This window comes from Aquarana catesbeiana, linkage group LG01 (assembly GCF_042186555.1).
Source record: "Aquarana catesbeiana isolate 2022-GZ linkage group LG01, ASM4218655v1, whole genome shotgun sequence".
Lineage (NCBI taxonomy): Eukaryota > Metazoa > Chordata > Amphibia > Anura > Ranidae > Aquarana > Aquarana catesbeiana.
The window spans coordinates 478,108,835-478,129,080 of NC_133324.1; the positions used below are offsets into that span (position 1 = coordinate 478,108,835).

Below are 20,246 nucleotides of genomic sequence, written 5' to 3' on the forward strand. Positions count from 1 at the left end.
TGGTACAAATGTGCCACTTTACAAGCAGACTAAGGTGACCCCCCAGGCACTATAAAAGGAATATTTCATTTTTATTGTTTAGCTCTAAGCATCATTAACCCCTTATGGACTGTGGGGCACGCAAATATACTTCTGCAGGGCGTCCCTCCTGCGTGAAAGCAGTACTTTGCACTATGTCTGGGCAGCCCGCTCCCGCTGTGATTGGACACAGCTGGAGCCAATCAGAGGGTCGATGTCCACCAGAACCCACCAATCATTCTCCGGAGAGTGGAACGGCGGTCTGCCTATGTAAACCACCATTCTGTGAGAGGGGAAGATGGAGATCTTGTGCTTCTGCTAAGCAGAAACACGGATCACTGTTTTCCCCTAGTCAATGCACCCCCCACAATTAGAAAGCATTCCTAGGGAACACATTTAACCCTTTGGTTGCCGCTAATCCCTTCCTTGCCAGTGCAATTAGTACAGTGACAGTGCATTTTTTTAGCACTGATCACTGTAATAATGTCACTGGTTTCCAAAAAGGCTCACTTAGTGTCCGATTTGTCTGCTGCAATGTCGCGGTCCCGCTAAAAATTGCTGATCGCCGCCTTTACTAAAAATTCCATAAATATATCTCATAGTTTATAGACACTATAACTTTTGCACAAACCAATCAATATACGCTTATTGGGATGTTTTTACCAAAAATATGTAGCAGAATACACATTGGCCTAAATTGATGAAGAGTATGTTTTATATCATAACGTAAAAAAAAATTTTTTTTTTTCAAAATTGTCGGCTTTTTTGTTTATAGCACAAGAAATAAAACCCGTAGAGGTGATCAAATACCACCAAAAGATGGCTCAATTTGTGGGAAAAAAAGACATCGACTTTATTTGGGTACAGCATTGCACAACCGCGCAATTGTTAGTTAAAATAATGCAGTGCTGTATCGCAAAAAATGGCCTGGTCATGGGAGGGGGGTAAACCTTTCCATGGTTGAAGAGGTTAAATCACAGCTCATTTAAAAATTATATATTTAAAAACTTTTTTTGCATTGATACATGTCCCCCAGGGCAGTACTTGGACCCCCATACCCTTTGTATGCCCAATAACTTGTATATAAGCCTTCAAAATGGGCAATTTCTCCAGTTCGGGTCCCATAGACTTTAATAGGGTTCGTTGTTTGGCTCCGAACTTTTGCGATGTTCAGAGTTCTGGTGCAAACTGAACTAGGGGGTTCTCAGCCCATCTCTAGCAGCCGAGAGCCTCACAACCATTACTGCAAAGTCTTCTGGCGAGGCAACTTCTTTTTCTGCATTTGTGTGGAAAATCAGAAAATCCCCAGTCATTCTTTTGGAAAGGCTATTATGCATCCTAGTGGCAGACAGCCTATTTATTTTTGTATGCTGAAAGCAGGCAGCGAATAGCTCAAAAGAGCAGGGAAAGGAATGTAAAAGTCCTTGGTGGGAGGGTACTAAACTGAAAAAGGTGGGATATTCTGTTCAACTTAACCATTTGCTTACTGGGCACTTAAACCCCCTTTCCTGCCCAGACCAATTTTCAGCTTTCAGCGCTGTCACTCTTTGAATGACAGTTGCGCGGTCATGCTACAGTGTACCCAGATTACATTTTTATCATTTTTTTCACACAGATACTGTAGAGCTTTCTTTTGGTGGTATTTAATTGCTGCTGGGTTTTTTAGTTTTTGCTAAATAAAAAAAAAAGGACCAATTTTTTCAAAACTGTTTCATAGTTTGTTATAAAATTTTGAAAACAGGTAATTTTTCTCCTTCACTGATGTGCGCTGATAAGGCTGCACTGATGGGCACTGATAGGCTGTGCTGATGGGCACTGATAGGCGGCACTGATGGGCACTGATAGGCACTGGTAAGGCAGCACTAATGGACACTGATAGGTGGCACTGATCTTTTCTGATGGACATAGCTCTCTCTATTCAATATGATTGGGTTATACAGCCACCTGCAGAAGATACCTATACTAGATATAAAACAAAGAAAAAGCTTAGCCTAGGGATTAGCCCTTGCAGGTGGTCAGTTTATTGACTAGTATAGAAGAGTTAGGACTTCATTTTCCCTGCTGGGATTTCGTTCCCTTTCTTTTCTATTTTTTATTTTTTCAGAAAATGCCTTTTTATTCAACTCTAATGCCCTGTACACATGATAGGCCTTCTAAAATAGGGGAGGATTGCCAGTTCCCCCTGAATAATATTGTTTCAGATCTGTTCACTGTCCCAAAGGATGTCTGAAGAAACTCACCAGCTTTGTGAGTATACGCAAAATCAAGATGAGGTCTGCTGAATTGGTGGTGACACCTCTCCATCATGGGGACCTGTTAGGTCTCTTCCACAGGGTAGCAAGGGGGTAGCAAAAACAGGCAGTTGAGTCACATTTTTACCTCTATCCAACAATCAACCTAAAAGATAACATACAGCCAGATGGGGCTGTACACATGCAAAGCATCACGACTGCTGCAAATTTAATGCAGTTTGTCAAATTGAAAGGTGGTGACGCTTGTCAAACTCACCCATTTAAGTCAATGAGCGATGAGGCCAGTGAGCCAAATGCTTGCCTTGTGGTTGCAGCTCGTTGGTTCAATTGAAAATTGCTGTTCAGTAGTAAATGAAAAGGCATTTCGGAGGTGATGAGATTGCTCCCTGAATGCCTGGAAGCATATCTGACCTCTGAAAAGCGATCTACGGCAAATTGCTTTTGAGAGTGTGCTGGAGTGTGAACCTCAAAGATGCTTCATTGTATGTACCTTTTTGCCCTGGTTGCCAGCACTTCCTCTGCTTCATGATGAGGAGGATCATTGCCAGCTTGTGGTTCTTCTTCTTGGCTTAGCGTTGTTCTCCCAGGTAATCACCACACTTTTGGCCCCCATTTGAGCCTTACTAAGAATACATAGGATCTTGAATGTTGAATTGGGACAACCTGCTAGTTTGAGTGGGTCTATTTTAGCCTTGAAATCTAATTTCTCACTGTAAATACAGACCCTGAAGCCTTGGGCCTCTTAACCTCAATAAATCAGTTTTTGTCCAATCTTTCTGCCTGGAGTGCCTGGGTCTGGTTTTGGCCACCAAGCTGTCCAAGATGCTTCTTTTAGCAGTGAAGCTTTACAATTTTCACTCCTATGTTCAGCTGCTTTGTTTAGGCTGGTAGACATTGATTATTCTTGTATGCAAGTTCTCTGTCCCATGCGTGCAGATGGCACTCTCAACCTCACCCTGCTCAGAGATTTTCTAGCACATGTGACAGCAGTCTAAGCACCAACAGACTGCCAGTAAAGTATGCTGTTAACCCTTTAACAACATGCAGCAGCTGCCACCATGTGTTTTAATGAAAATGTGGCCTTTCTACTGTATATGCTGTAACAATTCAGAATTTTAAGAATCGTATGTAATACAGGCATTACCTCAGACAGGGATATGATGGAGGTTAAAATATAATAGTGCTCTTCAAACAGACAAGAACTCGTTTTCCATACCTCCCAACAGTCCCGGTTGCCCGGGACAGTCCCGCAATTGGCAGATCTGTCCCGGGTCCTGGGCACCTTCATTCCTGGACAATACAGTGTCCCGGTATTGACTCCTGGCCCTGGGCCAATCTGATGCCCCCTAAAATAGCCCTTGCATCGCCACTGTCACGCACTGTGGTGGGCCCCTGGCTAGCGGAGACCCCTTTTATATTATTCTCCGGCCCTAGGCTCACTGCCCAAACTGGTTTCTAGCAACTAGTGATGTCACGAGGAGGAGAGAGGCAGAGGCCTCAGCATTCACAGCGGAGTGCACTTGTTAAGCAAGAGCTGGGGGTGGAGTCGGGAGGTGGAGCTGGTGGTCCTAGGTACAGGGATGACTTTCAGCGGCTGCAGGAGAAGGATCGGTTCTCCTATATGCCGCCTCCGCCGGCCCTCCTATCCAGCCTGGGCACTAGCTGCATAGACACTGTAGAGGCAAACAGTCATCCATACCTAGGACTGCCAGCTCCACCCCCCGACCCTGAGTCTGGCCTGAAGGCTGTTTCTGCCCGCTGGAAAGGTAGGAGAAATGCTAGAGAAGGGTTTGGGATTGTCCATCCCATGGGACTTTAAATGAAACTATGACCGGATGAGGTCATGCGTTTCCATCCCTTTACTAGTCTAAGAAAAAAGCAACAAAAGTGGGACTTTAAATGAAAAGCGTGAAATGTCCAAAAAACAAAACCGATGGACTACTAGGGAAATTTTTATTGAATTCATGAAAGTAAAACATGCATATAAAATTATATATCAATCACAAACAGAGAGAAATATCAGCAATAATAGCAGCAAATATACATGATTCAATGAATAAAACAATTCTCCATGGTACATCAGTAGGATATTAATACACAACCATATAATAAGGAATATTGCCTGCAAAATAAGCCTCCAAAAAACTCAAAAAATTAAGAATGGTATGACGCGTTTCGTGGCTTCTTGTGCCACTCGTCAGGAGCAAGCGTGTATCTTGATCTAAAATAAAGGATATAAAAATAAACTAGTAATTATAAACATGAAACGGAGGTGGGGTGATTAAAAAACCCCCACACAGAGTGCATGCTTACATATTGTGGTTCGTGAGATGGTGGCGGAGGCCATACATCACTCGGCAATCGGAGACACCACCCCCCGGGAGCTGAGGTGGACGGACCAATGGGGGCAGCCCCACAGGGCACCATCCAAGGTAGGCCAGGACCCCCGAGGCAAACCTAAAGTGGGAGGTACAGATGAAAGAAGGAGAAATGCTTCCTGCAGTGCCCCGAGGATGCTCATGGTCACTCTGCTCCCTCCCATACTTTCCCTCCTCCAGTCATGCTGTCCCCCCATACTACCCTCCACTACCCCCCCTCCTATCATATTGCCCTCCACTACCCCTCCTCCCATCATACTGCCCTCCACTACCACTCCTCTCATCATACTGCCCTCCACTACTGTCCTCCCATCATACTGCCCTCCACTATCCCCCTCCGATCATACTGCCCTCCACTACCCCCCCTCCCATCATACTGCCCTCCACTACCCCCCATCATTCTGCCCTCCACTACCACCCCTCCTATCATACTGCCCTCCACTGCTATCCCTCCCATCATACTGCCCTCCACTATTCCCCCATCATAGCTCATCCCAGAACCCTGAACCCTGTATATAGTTCATCCCAGAACCTTGTACTCTGTATGCAGCTCATCCCAGAACCCTGCACTCTGTACATAGCTCATCCCAGAACCCTGCACTCTGTACCCAGCTCATCCCAGAACCCTGCACTCTGTACACAGCTCATCCCAGAACCGTACACTCTGTACGTAGCTCATCCCAGAACCCTGCACTCTGTACGTAGCTCATCCCAGAACCCTGCACTTTGTACATAGCTCATCCCAGAACCCTGCACTCTGTACATAGCTCATCCCAGAACCCTGCATTCTGTACGTAGCTCATCCCAGAAACCTGCACTATGTATATAGCTCATCCCAGAACCCTGCTCTATGTACGTAGCTCATCCCAGAACCCTGCACCCTGTATATAGCTCATTCCAGAACCCTTCACTCTGCATGCAGCTCATCCCAGAACCCTGCACTATGTACGTAGCTCATCCCAGAACCCTGCACTCTGTACATAGCTCATCCCAGAACCCTGCATTCTGTACGTAGCTCATCCCAGAACCCTGCACTCTGTACGTCGCTCATCCCAGAACCCTGCACTCTGTACATAGCTCATCCCAGAACCCTGCACTCTGTACATAGCTTATCCCAGAACCCTGCATTCTGTACGTAGCTCATCCCAGAACCCTGCACTCTGTACATAGCTCATCCCAGAACCCTGCACTCTGTACGTCGTTCATCCCAGAACCCTGCACTCTGTACATAGCTCATCCCAGAACCCTGCACTCTGTACATAGCTTATCCCAGAAGCCTGAACTCTGTACATAGCTCATCCCAGAACCCTGCACTCTGTATATAAAGCACTCCAAAACCCTGCATTCTTTTATCCTTTTTTTTAAATTAATGTGCTGGGGTTTGTATGTATCCATGAGACTCTCTTGCTTGTGGAACACTAATAAAAGCATATTTTATAGGTACAAGGAAGTTTTGTTTAATGATGCCCCTTAAGCTCCCCCCACTGTCAGAAGTTTGACCATGCCCACATTTGCTGTGGCGCACTATGCAAGATTACTTCTTTCCTCAAGTGTCCCTCATTCTGAAGTTTAAAAATTGGGAGGTATGTTTATACAACGAAAACATAAAACGCATATTAGACAATAGTAGCAACAACAAAATACATAGGGGGTTATTTACGAAAGGCAAATCCACTTTGCACTGCAAGTGCACTTGGAATTGCAGTCACTCTAAATCTAAGGGGTAGATCTGAAATGAGTGGAAGCTCTGCTGATTTTATCATCCAATCATGTGCAAGCTAAAATGCTGTTTTTTATTTTCCTTGCATTTCCCCCTTTGGATCTACAGCGACTTTACTTCCAAGTGCACTTGCAGTGTGTTTTGCTTGCGTCTATCTAGCAAGGTTACTCTGTGGTATAAGCAAGGAAGCCAAGATTTCTGCAGTATGTAAATTGTGCTTTTACTATTCAAAGATGCTGTACATACAAAAACTATTACAATATTAGGAATACAATACAAGACTGACAGATATCTATAACAAGCAAAATGCCTAGCAAACTGAACAGCCTATGGTCTATAATAGTACAAATACACTTAAAGGTTACTTATCTTCTGTTACTGTATGTTCGTGATCTCCATTGGCAATGATTTTTGTGTGTGTGTGTGTCTCTACTCACCCCTATTATGTGTCAGGCTGTTTACCATAGTTACCAAATGACAGAAAACATACCTGTTTACTGTAGCTGTAGAAACAATGGACTGTTGCAAACTGTCAATTGAATACAAAAATGGTATCTACGTACCATTGTCTAATCACCTGACAGTAATCTAACAGTCATTCTTTCAGTTTGAGAACCTCAAACAACTAAATCTCTTTCTTGTGTACTGTAGCAATAGAGACAATAGCCTGTTAATTGAACTGTCAATTGAATACAACAATGATATTTACCCCCATTGTATAAAACAGCATTTGTTTGAGAAATCTACTCAAGCCAAAAACTGACAATATCTCTATAACCAACCACTATTGTGTAATGTTATGTCCCATGTATCGTAAGTCTGATTAATAAAAAAAAATCATATTGTAACAAACGCAACACACAGTGCAAAGTGGATTTTCCTTTAGTAAATAACACCCATAGGTAATAAAAGAAAATAATTTACCAAGTTGTTGCCTGATCTGTTGTTCTAGGGTCTAATTCAATGCTGCATAAAATTCACTGTATCAGTCATTGGACCTCAGAATAAGGACCAATTAGCTGCAGTCACACCAGCTTTTTGTGAAACTTCTAGAGGGTGTCACAGAGCCCCCCCCCAATCAAAAGAACTGGGTAATAGGAATGCTAAATCGTTTGACTATACTTCATTGACCACTCCTTTTAATGTCACTTATAATTATATAAACATTTCTAAATGACCATAGTTTATGAATAGGTGACCAATATATCACACAGAATTAAAGTGGTATTAATCCCATATTTAACCCCCAAATATTTTTTATTGCAATTTACCAACTCTAATGCTGTGTACACACGATCGGACTTTCCGCCAACAAAACCGTGGATTTTTGTTCGAAGCTTGTTGGCTCAAACTTGTCCTGCATACACATGGTCACACAAATGTTGGCCAACAATTCCGAACGTGAGAACGCGGTGATGTACAACACATACGACGAGCCGATAAAAAGGAAGTTTAATAGTCAGTGTGCCACCCCTTGGGCTCCTTCTGCTAATCTCGTGTTTATCTCGTGTTAGTAGACAGACGATTCGTGCTTTTCAGCCTCATGCTTTTCAATTCATTTCTGCTTTTCAGTTTGTGCTTGTCGATTTGTATCTGTTCTTCAGTGCGTGTTCTCAGTTCGTTCCTGTCTTTAATTGCCTTCTATTTATAGTTTTCTTCTGTTTTTCAGTGCGTTCTTACCCGTTTGTTTCTGATTTCCAGCTCGTTCTTCTCGGGTCCTTTCTGATTTTCAGTGCGTTCTGTCAGTTTGTTCTGAGCAGCTGAGTGTTTTCTATCCATGTTGCGGTTCTGTACTCATCATAGAGTTTATGGTGTTTTTGGGCTTGGTGTTGGAGTTCTTGCTTTGACCCAAGTCCAGTCCATGAACAGGGGGAGGAGGAGTTCATGGACCAAGAATCGGTCACTTAATAGTGACCAATTCTCCCATATGCCTTTGTTGCGGGAGCTCCAGGAGAATAATCCTGACAATTTCAGGAATTATCTCCGCATGACGGACCCCGCCTATCACTGTCTGTTGGCTTTGCTTACCCCCTATATTACCAAGCAGGACACCTGCATGAGGAAAAGATGGTCCGCACTCCGGTGATTGCTCTTAAGAAGTATAATATTTATTGACAAGCCACAGTGACCAAACGCAAATAAGAACAGTTGACGCGTTTCAGCCTATAAGGCCTTAGTCATAACCACATTACAAACATGAAACTTTGAAAATAAATAGTAGTTCCAAGGATCACTGGCTCCACCCATTAATTGTCTTAATTGACTGCAGGCAATTATCCAAAAAAGGAGAATCAGCTATACTGCATATTGAGAGATCCATATGTATGCCACTATTTGTCACACACCTTAGAGTGATAATAAGTGCATGTGTGCACACACTCATGCATGCACTCATGCACATATACATGATTAAAACACACCATGAAATACAAAAAACATTAGATACAAAAAATAAAAAATGAAATAAAAATAATAATTCAGGTATGTGAAAAAGACACCAGAGGAGGAAAAGAGAAAGAGAGAGGAGGCTCTGGGGAGAGGCATGTTTAATGTAAGTGCAAATCCAGATCCCACCTCAGGTTTAACCCCTGAGGCAATCTAGTTTTTAATCTAAAAATCCACCATGCTTCTCTCCCCAGTAGCCTTCTCTCCCTGTCACCTCCTCTGGGAGAGTGAGACTACCGTTCTATTCCTCTAAAGCGGAAAGAGGAGAGATCGCCCTGGTGACATTCCCTAAAGTGACGTGTTGCATTTGAAATATTTCTAGCATTTGGGTTAATTGTGTCACAGTAATGTCCCCCATCACTCCCGAGCGAAGGCTCGTCGCCACCTTGTGGTACTTGGTGACAGGGAGAAGTCTCCAGGATATTAAGTTCACGACTGGGATCTCCTCCCAGGCTCTGGGAATCATTGTTCCAGAGGCCTGTTCTGCTATAATTCAGGTCCTGTAGAAGGACTATATTAAGGTAAGTTTTATCCTTTAACATCACATTCTATGCATTTAATGTTTGCTAATGTATTGTATTTATTTCATCATTCCCTAATTACCATGATTGTAATATGCTGTGAATGTCCTCTGTGTCCTCATGTATGCTGTAAGCTTTTAATGCTCCTTTTTTGTCCTTCAAGCATATTTGTCTTCATTAACCTCCCCAGCATGCCATCCTGAGCCCATACACACCTAGCCTAGTCACTTAACAATGTATTTTGTCAGCTCCATAGTAGTGCTTACTCTAAGCACCCCCTAAAATGTGTCCAAATGTTATTGTTGTCCTTAAATTCAGTCAGAGTGCAAGAGGCTTTTTTTTGTGGGCCCAAACTCATTTGGAACCCCCCCCCCCCTCAACTGCTAAGTCAACTGATACCAATACTCTATCTGCTGACTTTGCCAAACCCATACACACTATACCTACCTCTTCTGTGTTCATATTTATGGATGAATTCACCAAAGCATGTAGTGCAAGTGCCTGCCTGAATACTTTCAAATGGTACTGTTTCAAGTTTTGTTCTCCTATTATCTTGATAGTTAATTACAGAATGTAAAAATGTGCTTCAATTTGGACAGTGTGTATTCATATTTTTGGATTATGACACTTCTTACCTGTCCAGTGGGTTGCCAATAGTGTAAGTAAGGAGGGGCTGGCCAAAGTAACACACATTATTTATGCATTCATCTCTCAATGAAGTGGAGAGGGTTACCTGTCCAAAACATCTACCCACCCCCCCACCCTAAAATTTTTACAATGGGCCATCAAAGGGGGTGAGGAATCTGATAAGTGTACTTTATACTTTTGTCTTTAAATACTCATTTAAATAAATTTATACTTATGTTGGCCAAGAATGTTTGTGTCTAATCGGCTTGCAATGTTATGTGCAAAAGTACTATTCTTTTTCTTGTTTGACGCCACGGTTTCCTTCCAACCCACAGGAATGGACTGAGGCCTGCGGCCTCCCAATTCGCCCAGCAGTGGGACTTTCCCAACTGCGGTGGTGCGATAAATGGGAAGCACGTCCGGATCATCCCACTTCCCAACTCGGGGTCATACTACTACAACTACAAGGGGTAATGTAGTTTTGTGTTGTTGGTGGTGGTGTCAGTGACATACGAGTTCCTCTATCTGGATGTGAGCAATAATGGCCGTATGTCGGATGGTGGAGTCATCGCACAGACCAAATTTTACAGATAGATCCAGAATGGCAGCTTAGGCTTGCCACCTCCAGCAGATAACATGGTGGGCCTACCGTTTGTGGCAAATGAGGCATTTGCGCTGCGGGACCATCTGATGAGGCTGTTCCGCATAAGGACCCTTACCCCGGAGCAGAGGGTTTTTAACTCCGGTTCCGGCTATTCCAAATGGCCATAAACATGGCCAAATACAAACTGAACCATATCATTATGAGCTGCTGCATTCTACATCATTTTCTGCGTAAGAATGCAGCAAACTATCTGGCCTCAGTTGCGACTGAGGCCGACTCACCAGCAGAAATAATGACGGCGCTTGAACCTGGCTGTCCTGGCTTGCCCCCCCGAAGTATGGCAAAGCTATGTGGAGTACTTCGTGAGTAGGGGGGCAATTGATATGCCAGTGAATCTTTAAAAGCTCTTTCAAATAAATTTGTTGTGAAAAACTAAACTAATTTTTCATTTGATTTACTGCTTGTGTTTCTTATCTGTCTCCTAGATTCCCCAATGGCCTTTTATTTTTTGCCATTTTCTTCAATAGTGCAAACGTACCTTATTCGATACATGAGATGACAATCTCTTCTTCAGCTAACTATTATGCTGTGCTGTGGGTCTGCTACACACACACACAATGTTTTTGTTGTTAATGTATGTAATGCATTAATGATAAAAATATTCCTCCTTTTCAACGCCATGAATTAATTGTTTGGAGTCCCTAAAATGACCTGATTGGGGCTTGAAAGTACACTGAAAGTGCACTTGTAGTGCAAAGTGGATTTGCCTTTAGTAAATAACCCCCATTGCCACTGTAACTACACCAACTTACTAAAAAAAACTGGTATTGAGCATTGAAAGAAGAAGCCACACATTGTTGAGTATAAAACATTTTACTCCAAGCACATTCACATGTGCGTTATAAAAGGGTTTTTTAACAAACCAACATCTTGGTGTATAACATGTATGTTTGACGTAATTTTTTTTGTGGCTAAACAGGCATGTTTAAAACCATAACATATACATCCACAACTCAGGAACTTACAAAGTTCAACTTTGATAAATTGAAGTCCATATAAGACATTAGTATGTCAAAATGTGTTGATTTTGCCTTCATCAGATGGGGTGATCTCACCCCTGTAAAAGCCAAATTTTTAAGATGCACACAATTTGGGACTCAAAATGTGGATTTCCCTCATGATCCCATGCCTAAAATGTGTGTCTATTCCCGACATCTATTTTTCGAAAGCCACAAAACACACAGTGTTTCAACATGTGCTATCTGCCATCATGGGATATCAATTTACGTGTTTTGTAGGTGCAACCCCTTCCTCGCAACTAAAGCAGGTGAGCGGAAGGGGTTGCACATGTGGGAGCTAGCACATGTTGACACACTGGCTTATTTAAAAAAAAGCAAAACCACTTTGCACTACAAGTGCAATGCAAGTGCACGTGAAAGTGCACTTGTAGGGCAAAGTGGATTGTCCTTTCTGAAATAAGGCCCAGTGTGTCAACATGTGCTAGCTCACATCATGGGGGATCAATGGACGTGTTTTGAGGGTGCAACCCCTTCCTCTCACCTACTTTATTTTCGAGGAATCTAAAACCACCAAAAAATTTTGTCGTTATTGTTTTAAATTTTTTAAAAGTTTTAAATTAATTGCAAAGCCAAATTTTGAAGATGCACACAGTGTGTCAACATGTACTATCTGCCATCATGAGATATCAATGTACGTGTTTTGTAGGTGCAACCCCTTCCTCGAAAATAAAGTAGGTGAGAGGAAGGGGTTGCACCCTCAAAACACGTCCATTGATCCCCCATGATGTGAGCTAGCACATGTTGACACACTGGGCCTTATTTCAGGAAGGACAATCCACTTTGCCCTACAAGTGCACTTTCACGTGCACTTGCATTGCACTTGCATTGCACTTGTAGTGCAAAGTGGTTTTGCTTTTTTTTTAAATAAGCCAGTGTGTCAATATGTGCTAGCTCCCACATGTGCAACCCCTTCCTCTCACCTGCTTTAGTTGCGAGGAAGGGGTTGCACCTACAAAACACGTACATTGATATCTCATGATGGCAGACAGCACAAGTTGACACACTGTGTGCATCTTCAAAATTTGGCTTTGCAATTAATTTAAAACTTTTTAAAAATGTAAAACAATAACGACAACATTTTTTGGTGGTTTTAGATTTTGGCTAAAACATCAATGATGTTGGTCAGTCTTTTTTGAACATCATTGATGTTTTGCTTGACCTTCTCTAAATCCCGATTGCACACCATTATCTCACTGATGAGGACTTGCACTGTTGAAGTGAGTTTCTTCTTCCACAACATCCACATCACCTAAAAATTAAAAAAACACCATGTATTATAAATATGCAGGCATACATCTATTACCTGAAGCTTAGGTCTCAGACATTGACCTGTTGTGGTCACCATTTCGACCACTTCCTGAACCTGAGGTGTGGGGTTCCTGGTGTCCCCGGATGTCCCGATTCTTTTCTCCCCTATGTGAATACAAAAAAGGTATACTTATCAGAGATATTTGAGGCGAGAAATAGTAATATGAAACATTGCTTGGAAGTGTCATCCAATTGTCTGTTTTGGCAGTGTTCCAAGCTGAAGACATGATTTTTTCCCTTTCAAAAGCTGGAATACTTACCTGTTTTGTGCAAGTTTCACACACGATGAGACCCCTAGTATCCACTGGAGCACCTGCGTGGGACACCATAAAAAGGTTGCTCTGGTGTCCCACACTAGTGCTACTGCGTCCAGATGTGTAAACAGCTGCTGAGTGTCCTCTCCTTACACGGAATCAAGTTTGCATTTCATTAAAGTTACAAACACATCTAGACAACAATGTAAGAAACATTTTTAATACAAATAGGCATGAACAAATGTAGATAACCTGCATCTGCCAAAAACGTCATATTAGTGGTCAAACGAACGTAATAATAATAATAGGAACACAGGACAAATACTTTTTTGCAGCACTTTCCTGATCCTTCTATAGTGATCATGCTCTCTCAATTTCAAGTCTGACCAGCGTTCCCTCAATTGCTCCTTGGATCGTCTTACCCCAAAATACCTGTGCAGACTTCTCACAACTTTAGTCATGATCTTGGCCTTTCTCACATTTGGGTTTCTGTACGGCCCATACTTTCCATCGTAGTCTGCCCTCTTCAAGATGTCCACCATCTCTACAAAGGACATATTTGAGGCTTTATATCTCCTCCTGGATGTGAAACTGCCTTGCTCTGGGCTTTCCTCGTCGTTGCTGCTCTCTGCACGCACCTGCTGTATCTCTGCCATGTGCTCTCCCACTGCCCTGAAAGAGAACGCGGCGGGAAATACACTAGAAAGACAGGGGCCGAGTTTCACGCATGCGCAGTGTATATAAAGCATAACACACGTGCGTCGTACGTATGATCTGTGAGTGGAGGATGGTGGATCGTGCAAACAAAGGTACAATTGTAACTTGGGGCATCAGTGGTTAGTGGCCTATACTGCTTATAAATTGAGGCCTATATTGGGACAAGATTAGGAGAGTTTAGCCTGACATTAGGGTTTGTCTTGTGTTGTGTCTTGCAGCTAAAATGGTGGATAAATTCACTGACCCGGACTTCCTGCCCAAATTCCTAGACATGTACAGGGAGCAGCCATGTCTCTGGCAAGTCCAAAACAGGGACTACTCCAACAAGCAAAAGAGGAAGGCAGCGCTGGATAAACTGTTGGAATTGGTGAAGCCGGTGTATCTCACGGCAGACATCAACTATTTGAAGGCCAAAATTGGTAGCCTGAGAAGCACATATAATAAGGAGCGCAAGAAGGTCCAAGATTCCATGAGATCTGGAGCAGCAGCAGATGACGTATATGTACCCAGGCTGTGGTACTACGACAGACTGCGTTTTTTGTCAGACCAGATGGAACCCTGGCCATCACTATCTACGCTTCCTTCAACACTTCCTTCAACACTTCCTTCCACATCAGCTGAGTGTCATGGTTATGCAATAGAGTTTCTCTGTCAGCTTACCTGTCTCCATGTGTTCATCTCTAAAGACCAGCTGCCTCTCACCTGACTGGTTTTATAACCTCTCCTCTAAGCATGGCCCCACCCCAGGCCCTATTAGGGAACCCTATATTAACCTGTGCACTGCAAGCCAGCAGTGCTGATCAACCATTGTGTGTTAGCCCCCGTGTGTACTTGCTGTGTTTCCTATGTCTGATTCCAGTTACCAACTTTGGCCTGTTCTTAACTATTCCTGTCTGCTCATGACCCTGACCTTTGGCGTGTCCCCGACCATCCCTGTTTGCCTGTAACCCTGAACCTTGGCGTGAACTCTGTTGTCCTTGTCTGCTTGTGTCCCTGACCTTGGCTTGTCCCTTACTTTCCTTGTTGTTCCAGCCTGCTGCCTCCTTCCTCTTCTCCTGTAGTCTACCATGAGCTGTGAGACCCTGGGGCCGCGACCTGGAGCCAGACTGCAGCGCAGTCCATCCTTACCACTAGAGGCTCTGGTGAACACCTGCTGGCTCTTAGACTCCGCGCCCTGGGGAATCTATGCTCTAGCTCCCAGTGGGATCTGTGTCAGTGATCCAGTAGACCTGCTTCCTGAACCTCCCAGGCTTCAATCCGCAGCAGTCAGTCCTAGGGTCCACTACCTTAGCGGTGCACTTCTGACTCCTACAGAGTGCATCTGTCACCTAGCCTCAAGGTGGCTAGGTGACAGATGGTGGCGAGGCTCCTGAAGTCCAACCTGGGCCTTCCACCCAGGAAGATGTGGAGGAGCCCAGCTTGAGCCGGGTATAGCATTGTTGACATATTTCTTGTCAAAAATTGAATGATGTTAACAAGATGTTATTGATCACTAATTTCAGATTTAACAAAGTTTAACATATCAATAGACAGTAGTAGCCAAAAATGATTGGGACAAGAATGAAAAATGCTGGGGTCAGAATGAGTCTTTTCTATTTGTTAACACTCAATTTGCAACAGTCATGAGCTCAAAATTGTGTGTGATTGAGGACCAAAAAACTAAAACTATGTACCATTTTCATACACAATCAAGTCTCAGCCAGGAGGTGGCCGTGCCAAGCAGCCTGATGGAATCCCAGGTTCCTCCCCTCCGTCCTCCAACCAAAAGGACCATGAAGGTGAGGAACCTGGAGGAATCAGTGACTGTTTTCCTTCGCCAGGCTAGTATGGCACTTAACATGACCCCTGGTGTCCCTGAGGCATTTGACTGTGTTACAGCAAGCAAACTGAAACACATGGAGGAGGGCCAACGCACAATCTGTGAGGAAATCATTTTTAAGGCCCTAAACAAGGGGACGAGGGGCACAAATAAAACCCATCTGTGTGAGTTGGACCATACTCCTCCACCACCTCCAGCAACACCACCAACACCACAGCCATCCAACCCACCAGAGCAGCATGGAAGGAAGCATGGAAGGAAGTGTTGATAGTGATGGCCTAGGTTTGGTGTGGTCTGGCAAAAGACGCAGGCTGGTGTAAGACCACAGCCTCAGCAAATATATGTCATCTTCTGCTGCTCCCGATCTCTCGGAGTCCTGGACCGTATTGTGCTCCCTATTAAATGGACTCCTCAGGTTACCAGTTTTGACAGTCAAATAATTCATGTCTGCCCTGGGGTACAAAGGCTTCACCAATTCCAACTGTTTCTCCAGCGTTGCCTTCCTCTTTATTTTGTTATGACCCTATTACATTTCTAATTTTGTTTTGCCAAATACTTGGCTATGTGTTTTACTTCAAAAAGGACAGTTTGTTTGTGAGTAGACAGGTACATTTCAAAAATACAATGTCAAATTAACAAGGGACACCAACATAGTTGTATCCTTGAGGTTAAAAATACAAGATAATAATGGTGTTGTGGTAACTTGACACACAAGACGACAAAAAAAATTATGGAGATCACTAGAAAGAAAAAAAAATATTCTGGAGTTCACGAGAAAAAAAAAAACAACAAAAACCAAGATTATTCTAGAGATCACGAGAACAAAAACCAACAAAAATAAATATTATTCAGGAGATCACAAGAAATAATAAAAAATATATCTGACAGAACTCTGTGAATATCAGCAGCAAAGCAACTTCATTATTATAGCATCGTAAAGAAGAAGAGAATGCACTGCATTAAGAGATTTCAAAATTTGCCACGTGACGAATGTGCTATCGCCATTACGAACGCTAGTTTTACAAGACCGAGCGCTTCCGGCTCGTACTTGATTCCGAGCATGCGTGAACTTTTGTGTGCGGACTTGTGTACACACGATTGGACTTTCCGACAACAAAGTTTTGTTGGCGGAAAATTTGTGAACCTGCTAGCAAACATTTGTTGGCAGAAAGTGAGACAGCAAATGTTCAATGGGGCATACACACGGTCGGACTTTCCGACAACAAGCTCACATCCAACATTTCCCATTGGAAAATCCGGCCGCGTGTACGCGGCATTAGATGTGGCGACTGCATTCATTTTTTTTTTTTTTATAAACAAACAAACACACACACTAAGGGTAGTAAAGTTAAAAGAGTTAATTAAAATCAAACGCAAATTCGCCACTTACAAAATAAAATAGAAAAGGCTACCTAGAGGGAATACTATGATTGGTTTATACAGGAGAAGGAGGAGGGTGCACGCCACAACACTGCAGCTTGATAATCTCAAATGCTGACAAGGACAGCAGCTGGCAGAATACATTGACCAGCAGAACCATATAAAAACATCTAACAAATAGCAGAGAAATACAGTGGAACCTTGGTCAATGAGTAACGCGGTTAACAAGCGTTTTGAAAGACGAGCAACTTTTTTTTTTTTAATTCTGACTCGGTTTGCGAGTGTTGTCTCACAAAAAAAAGCAGAATTCAAGCTAATGGGGTGTGCAGTATCGCATTTGGCCAGAGGTGTGGGGGCGCCGGTGATACTCGGAATGGTTCGGAGCCGTCCAGAAACACTCGGAACCACTCTGAAATACTCGGAAACACTTGGAAATACTCCGTTCCCGAGTGTTTCCGAGCCTTTCCCAGGCTTTCCGAGTTCAGCTGAGCTGTCCCCGAGTATTTCCAAGGCTTTCCGGCGCCCCCCACCTGGCCACATGCGGTATTGCATGCAATAGAAGTCAATGCGGAACAAATTATCTTTGTTTCCATTGACTTCTATGGGGAAACTCGTATTGATATGCGAGTGCTTTAGATTACATACATTCTCCTGGAACGGATTTTGCTCGTAATCCAAGGTTCCACTGTACGGAAGTGAACAAATGCTCTGTCCAACATACACACAGGGGAAGATCAACTAAAACTAGAGCACTAAGAATCTGGTGCAGCTGTGCATGGTAGCCATTCAGCTTTTAGCTTCAGCTTGTTCAATTAAAATTCAGCTTTAACAATAAAATCTGGAAGCTGATTGGTTTCTATGCAGAGTTGCACCAGATTTTGCACTGTCCAGTTTTAGTAAATCTACCCCACAGTGTACTGAGCAGTAGCTGGCAGACTACATTATGTAGCAAATAATGAATTGGTGACTTGCCCAAAGCTATAAAAACTCTTACTAAAATCTAGAATTTCTATAATTAGACTCCAAATTGTACATATATAATAAAGTACTGTATATATACATAAGCAAATATATGATTATGTGTCATCATAAAACTATACATATGAAACTTTAAAATGTAAACTATGAAAAAAACACAGTGGCTAGCACTTTCACCTGGCAACACCAGGGTTTGTTTAATCCCAACTACAGCACTACCTGTAGAAAAGGCGATCATTTTTCTTACTATTAATGTGAATCTACAATAATAACCGTATTATATCACTATATTGTGAGGGATTTTTTTAATAATGTACATGTTCCTGAACCCATAGTATTACACTATGGTGTTTATCGCTAGTTCCTCATTTAGTCCCTTTGGTGTTACAGAGTCAAGGGCAAAACTTGAATATGTCTCTCTATTACATAAGCTCTTAAACCAATGAGCAAATGCCCCATCTCTTTCACCTTTCTATTTTCCTGAAAAAAGGTTCGACATTTATTCAGCTACCGCAACAAAAAAGGAGAAAGCTGATGTACGAGAGAGTCCCTGGAAGGTGCGATGGTCAAACCCGTCTAAAATTCTTCTGAAATGGTGATTTATCAAAATGGAAATGTTTTTATCCAAAATGTGTTTTAAGTTTGTTTTTATTATTATATGTATAACACAAATAAAGTTATGACTAAAATCTGATATCTTATGAAGACTTAAAGGCAAAGTATATCATATTATGTATTATCTATATTGTTTTTAGACAATGCAACTGTATTGAAACTACAACACTGTAATGTATATGTTCATAACTCAGCAATGTACATGTAGGTCGCCGTCCGCGCCTGTGTTTTTGGGTGCGCCTGCTGACCCGTGCTGTGAGTGGAAACAGCACGAGTTTGTCAGCAGGTTTCAGGCAATAATTTTGGCCTAAACCTGCTGATTGGCTGTGTCCAATGACAGCACAGAGTTCTGTATGTACAAACACACAGAACAGCGATCTGGCTGTTTCTTCTTCCTGAAGAGCAGGGATAAAAAACAGCCAGATCTGTAAGTAAAAGCAGCACACATTACACACTTTACACTTGTTAGGCACACGGTTAACTCCTTGATTGCCCCTTGATGTTAGCCCCTTCCCAGCCAACGTCATTAGTACAGTGTACATTATTATATCTGATCACTGTATTAGTGTCACTAGCAACTGTCACTAGCAACGTCGTTGTCAATTAGTTAGTGTTCCTCTCAACCAGTGCCTGTTAACTCAAGATTGCCCACCACACTATCACAGTCACACTATAAGTTTCTGATCACCAGTCATTATTAATAAAGCATCTATAGCTGCTTAAATTCTAGTATATCTATCATATACTAGTTCACACAAACCATTGATTACAATTATTGGATTTTTTTTTTTTACCTGTAAGCAGAATACATTTTGGCCTAAATTTATGAAGAAATTAGATTTTTTTTAATGGATGTGTTTTATAACAGAAAGAAGAAAATATTGGGTTTTTTTTCAACATTTTCAGCCTTTTTTGTTTTTATATATAAAGTATCTCACAAAAGTGAGTACAACCCTCACATTTTTGTAAATATTTTATTCTATCTTTTCATGTGTCAAAGCTGAAGAAATTACACTTTGGTACAATGTAAAGTAGTGAGTGTACAGCTTGTATAACAGTGTAAATTTGCTGTCCCCTCAAAATAACTCAACACACAGCCATTAATGTCTAAACTGCTGGCAACAAAAGTGAGTACACCCCTAAGTGAAAATGTTCAAATTGGGCCCAATTAGCCATTTTCCCTCCCCGGTGTCATGTGATTCAGTGTTACAAGGTCTCAGGTATAAATGGGGAGCAGGTGTGTTAAATTTGGTGTTATCGCTCTCACTTTCTCATACTGGTCACTGGAAGTTCAACATTGTACCTCATGGCAAAGAACTCTCTGAGGATCTGAAAAAAATAATTTTTGCTCTACATAAATATGGCTTAGGCTATAAGAAGATTGCCAAGACCCTGAAACTGAGCTGCAGCACGGTGGCCAAGACCATACAATAGTTTAAAAGGACAGGTTCCACTCAGAACAGGCCTCGTCATGGACGACCAAAGAAGTGGAGTGCATGTGTTCAGCATCATATCCAGAGATTGTCTTTGG

At 42.5% G+C, this 20,246-nt stretch overlaps 1 protein-coding gene across 1 annotated transcript in view; it reads left to right on the forward strand.

Annotated features, from left to right (window-relative positions):
• Nucleotides 1-18,691, forward strand: part of SHOC1 (shortage in chiasmata 1) — a 447,382-nt gene extending 428,691 nt beyond the window's left edge. Inside the window, exon 29 of the mRNA XM_073612299.1 lies at nucleotides 18,591-18,691. Coding sequence (XP_073468400.1) covers nucleotides 18,591-18,691 — 101 coding nt within the window. The remainder of the gene's footprint in view (nucleotides 1-18,590) is intronic.
• Nucleotides 18,692-20,246: the final 1,555 nt, after the last annotated feature.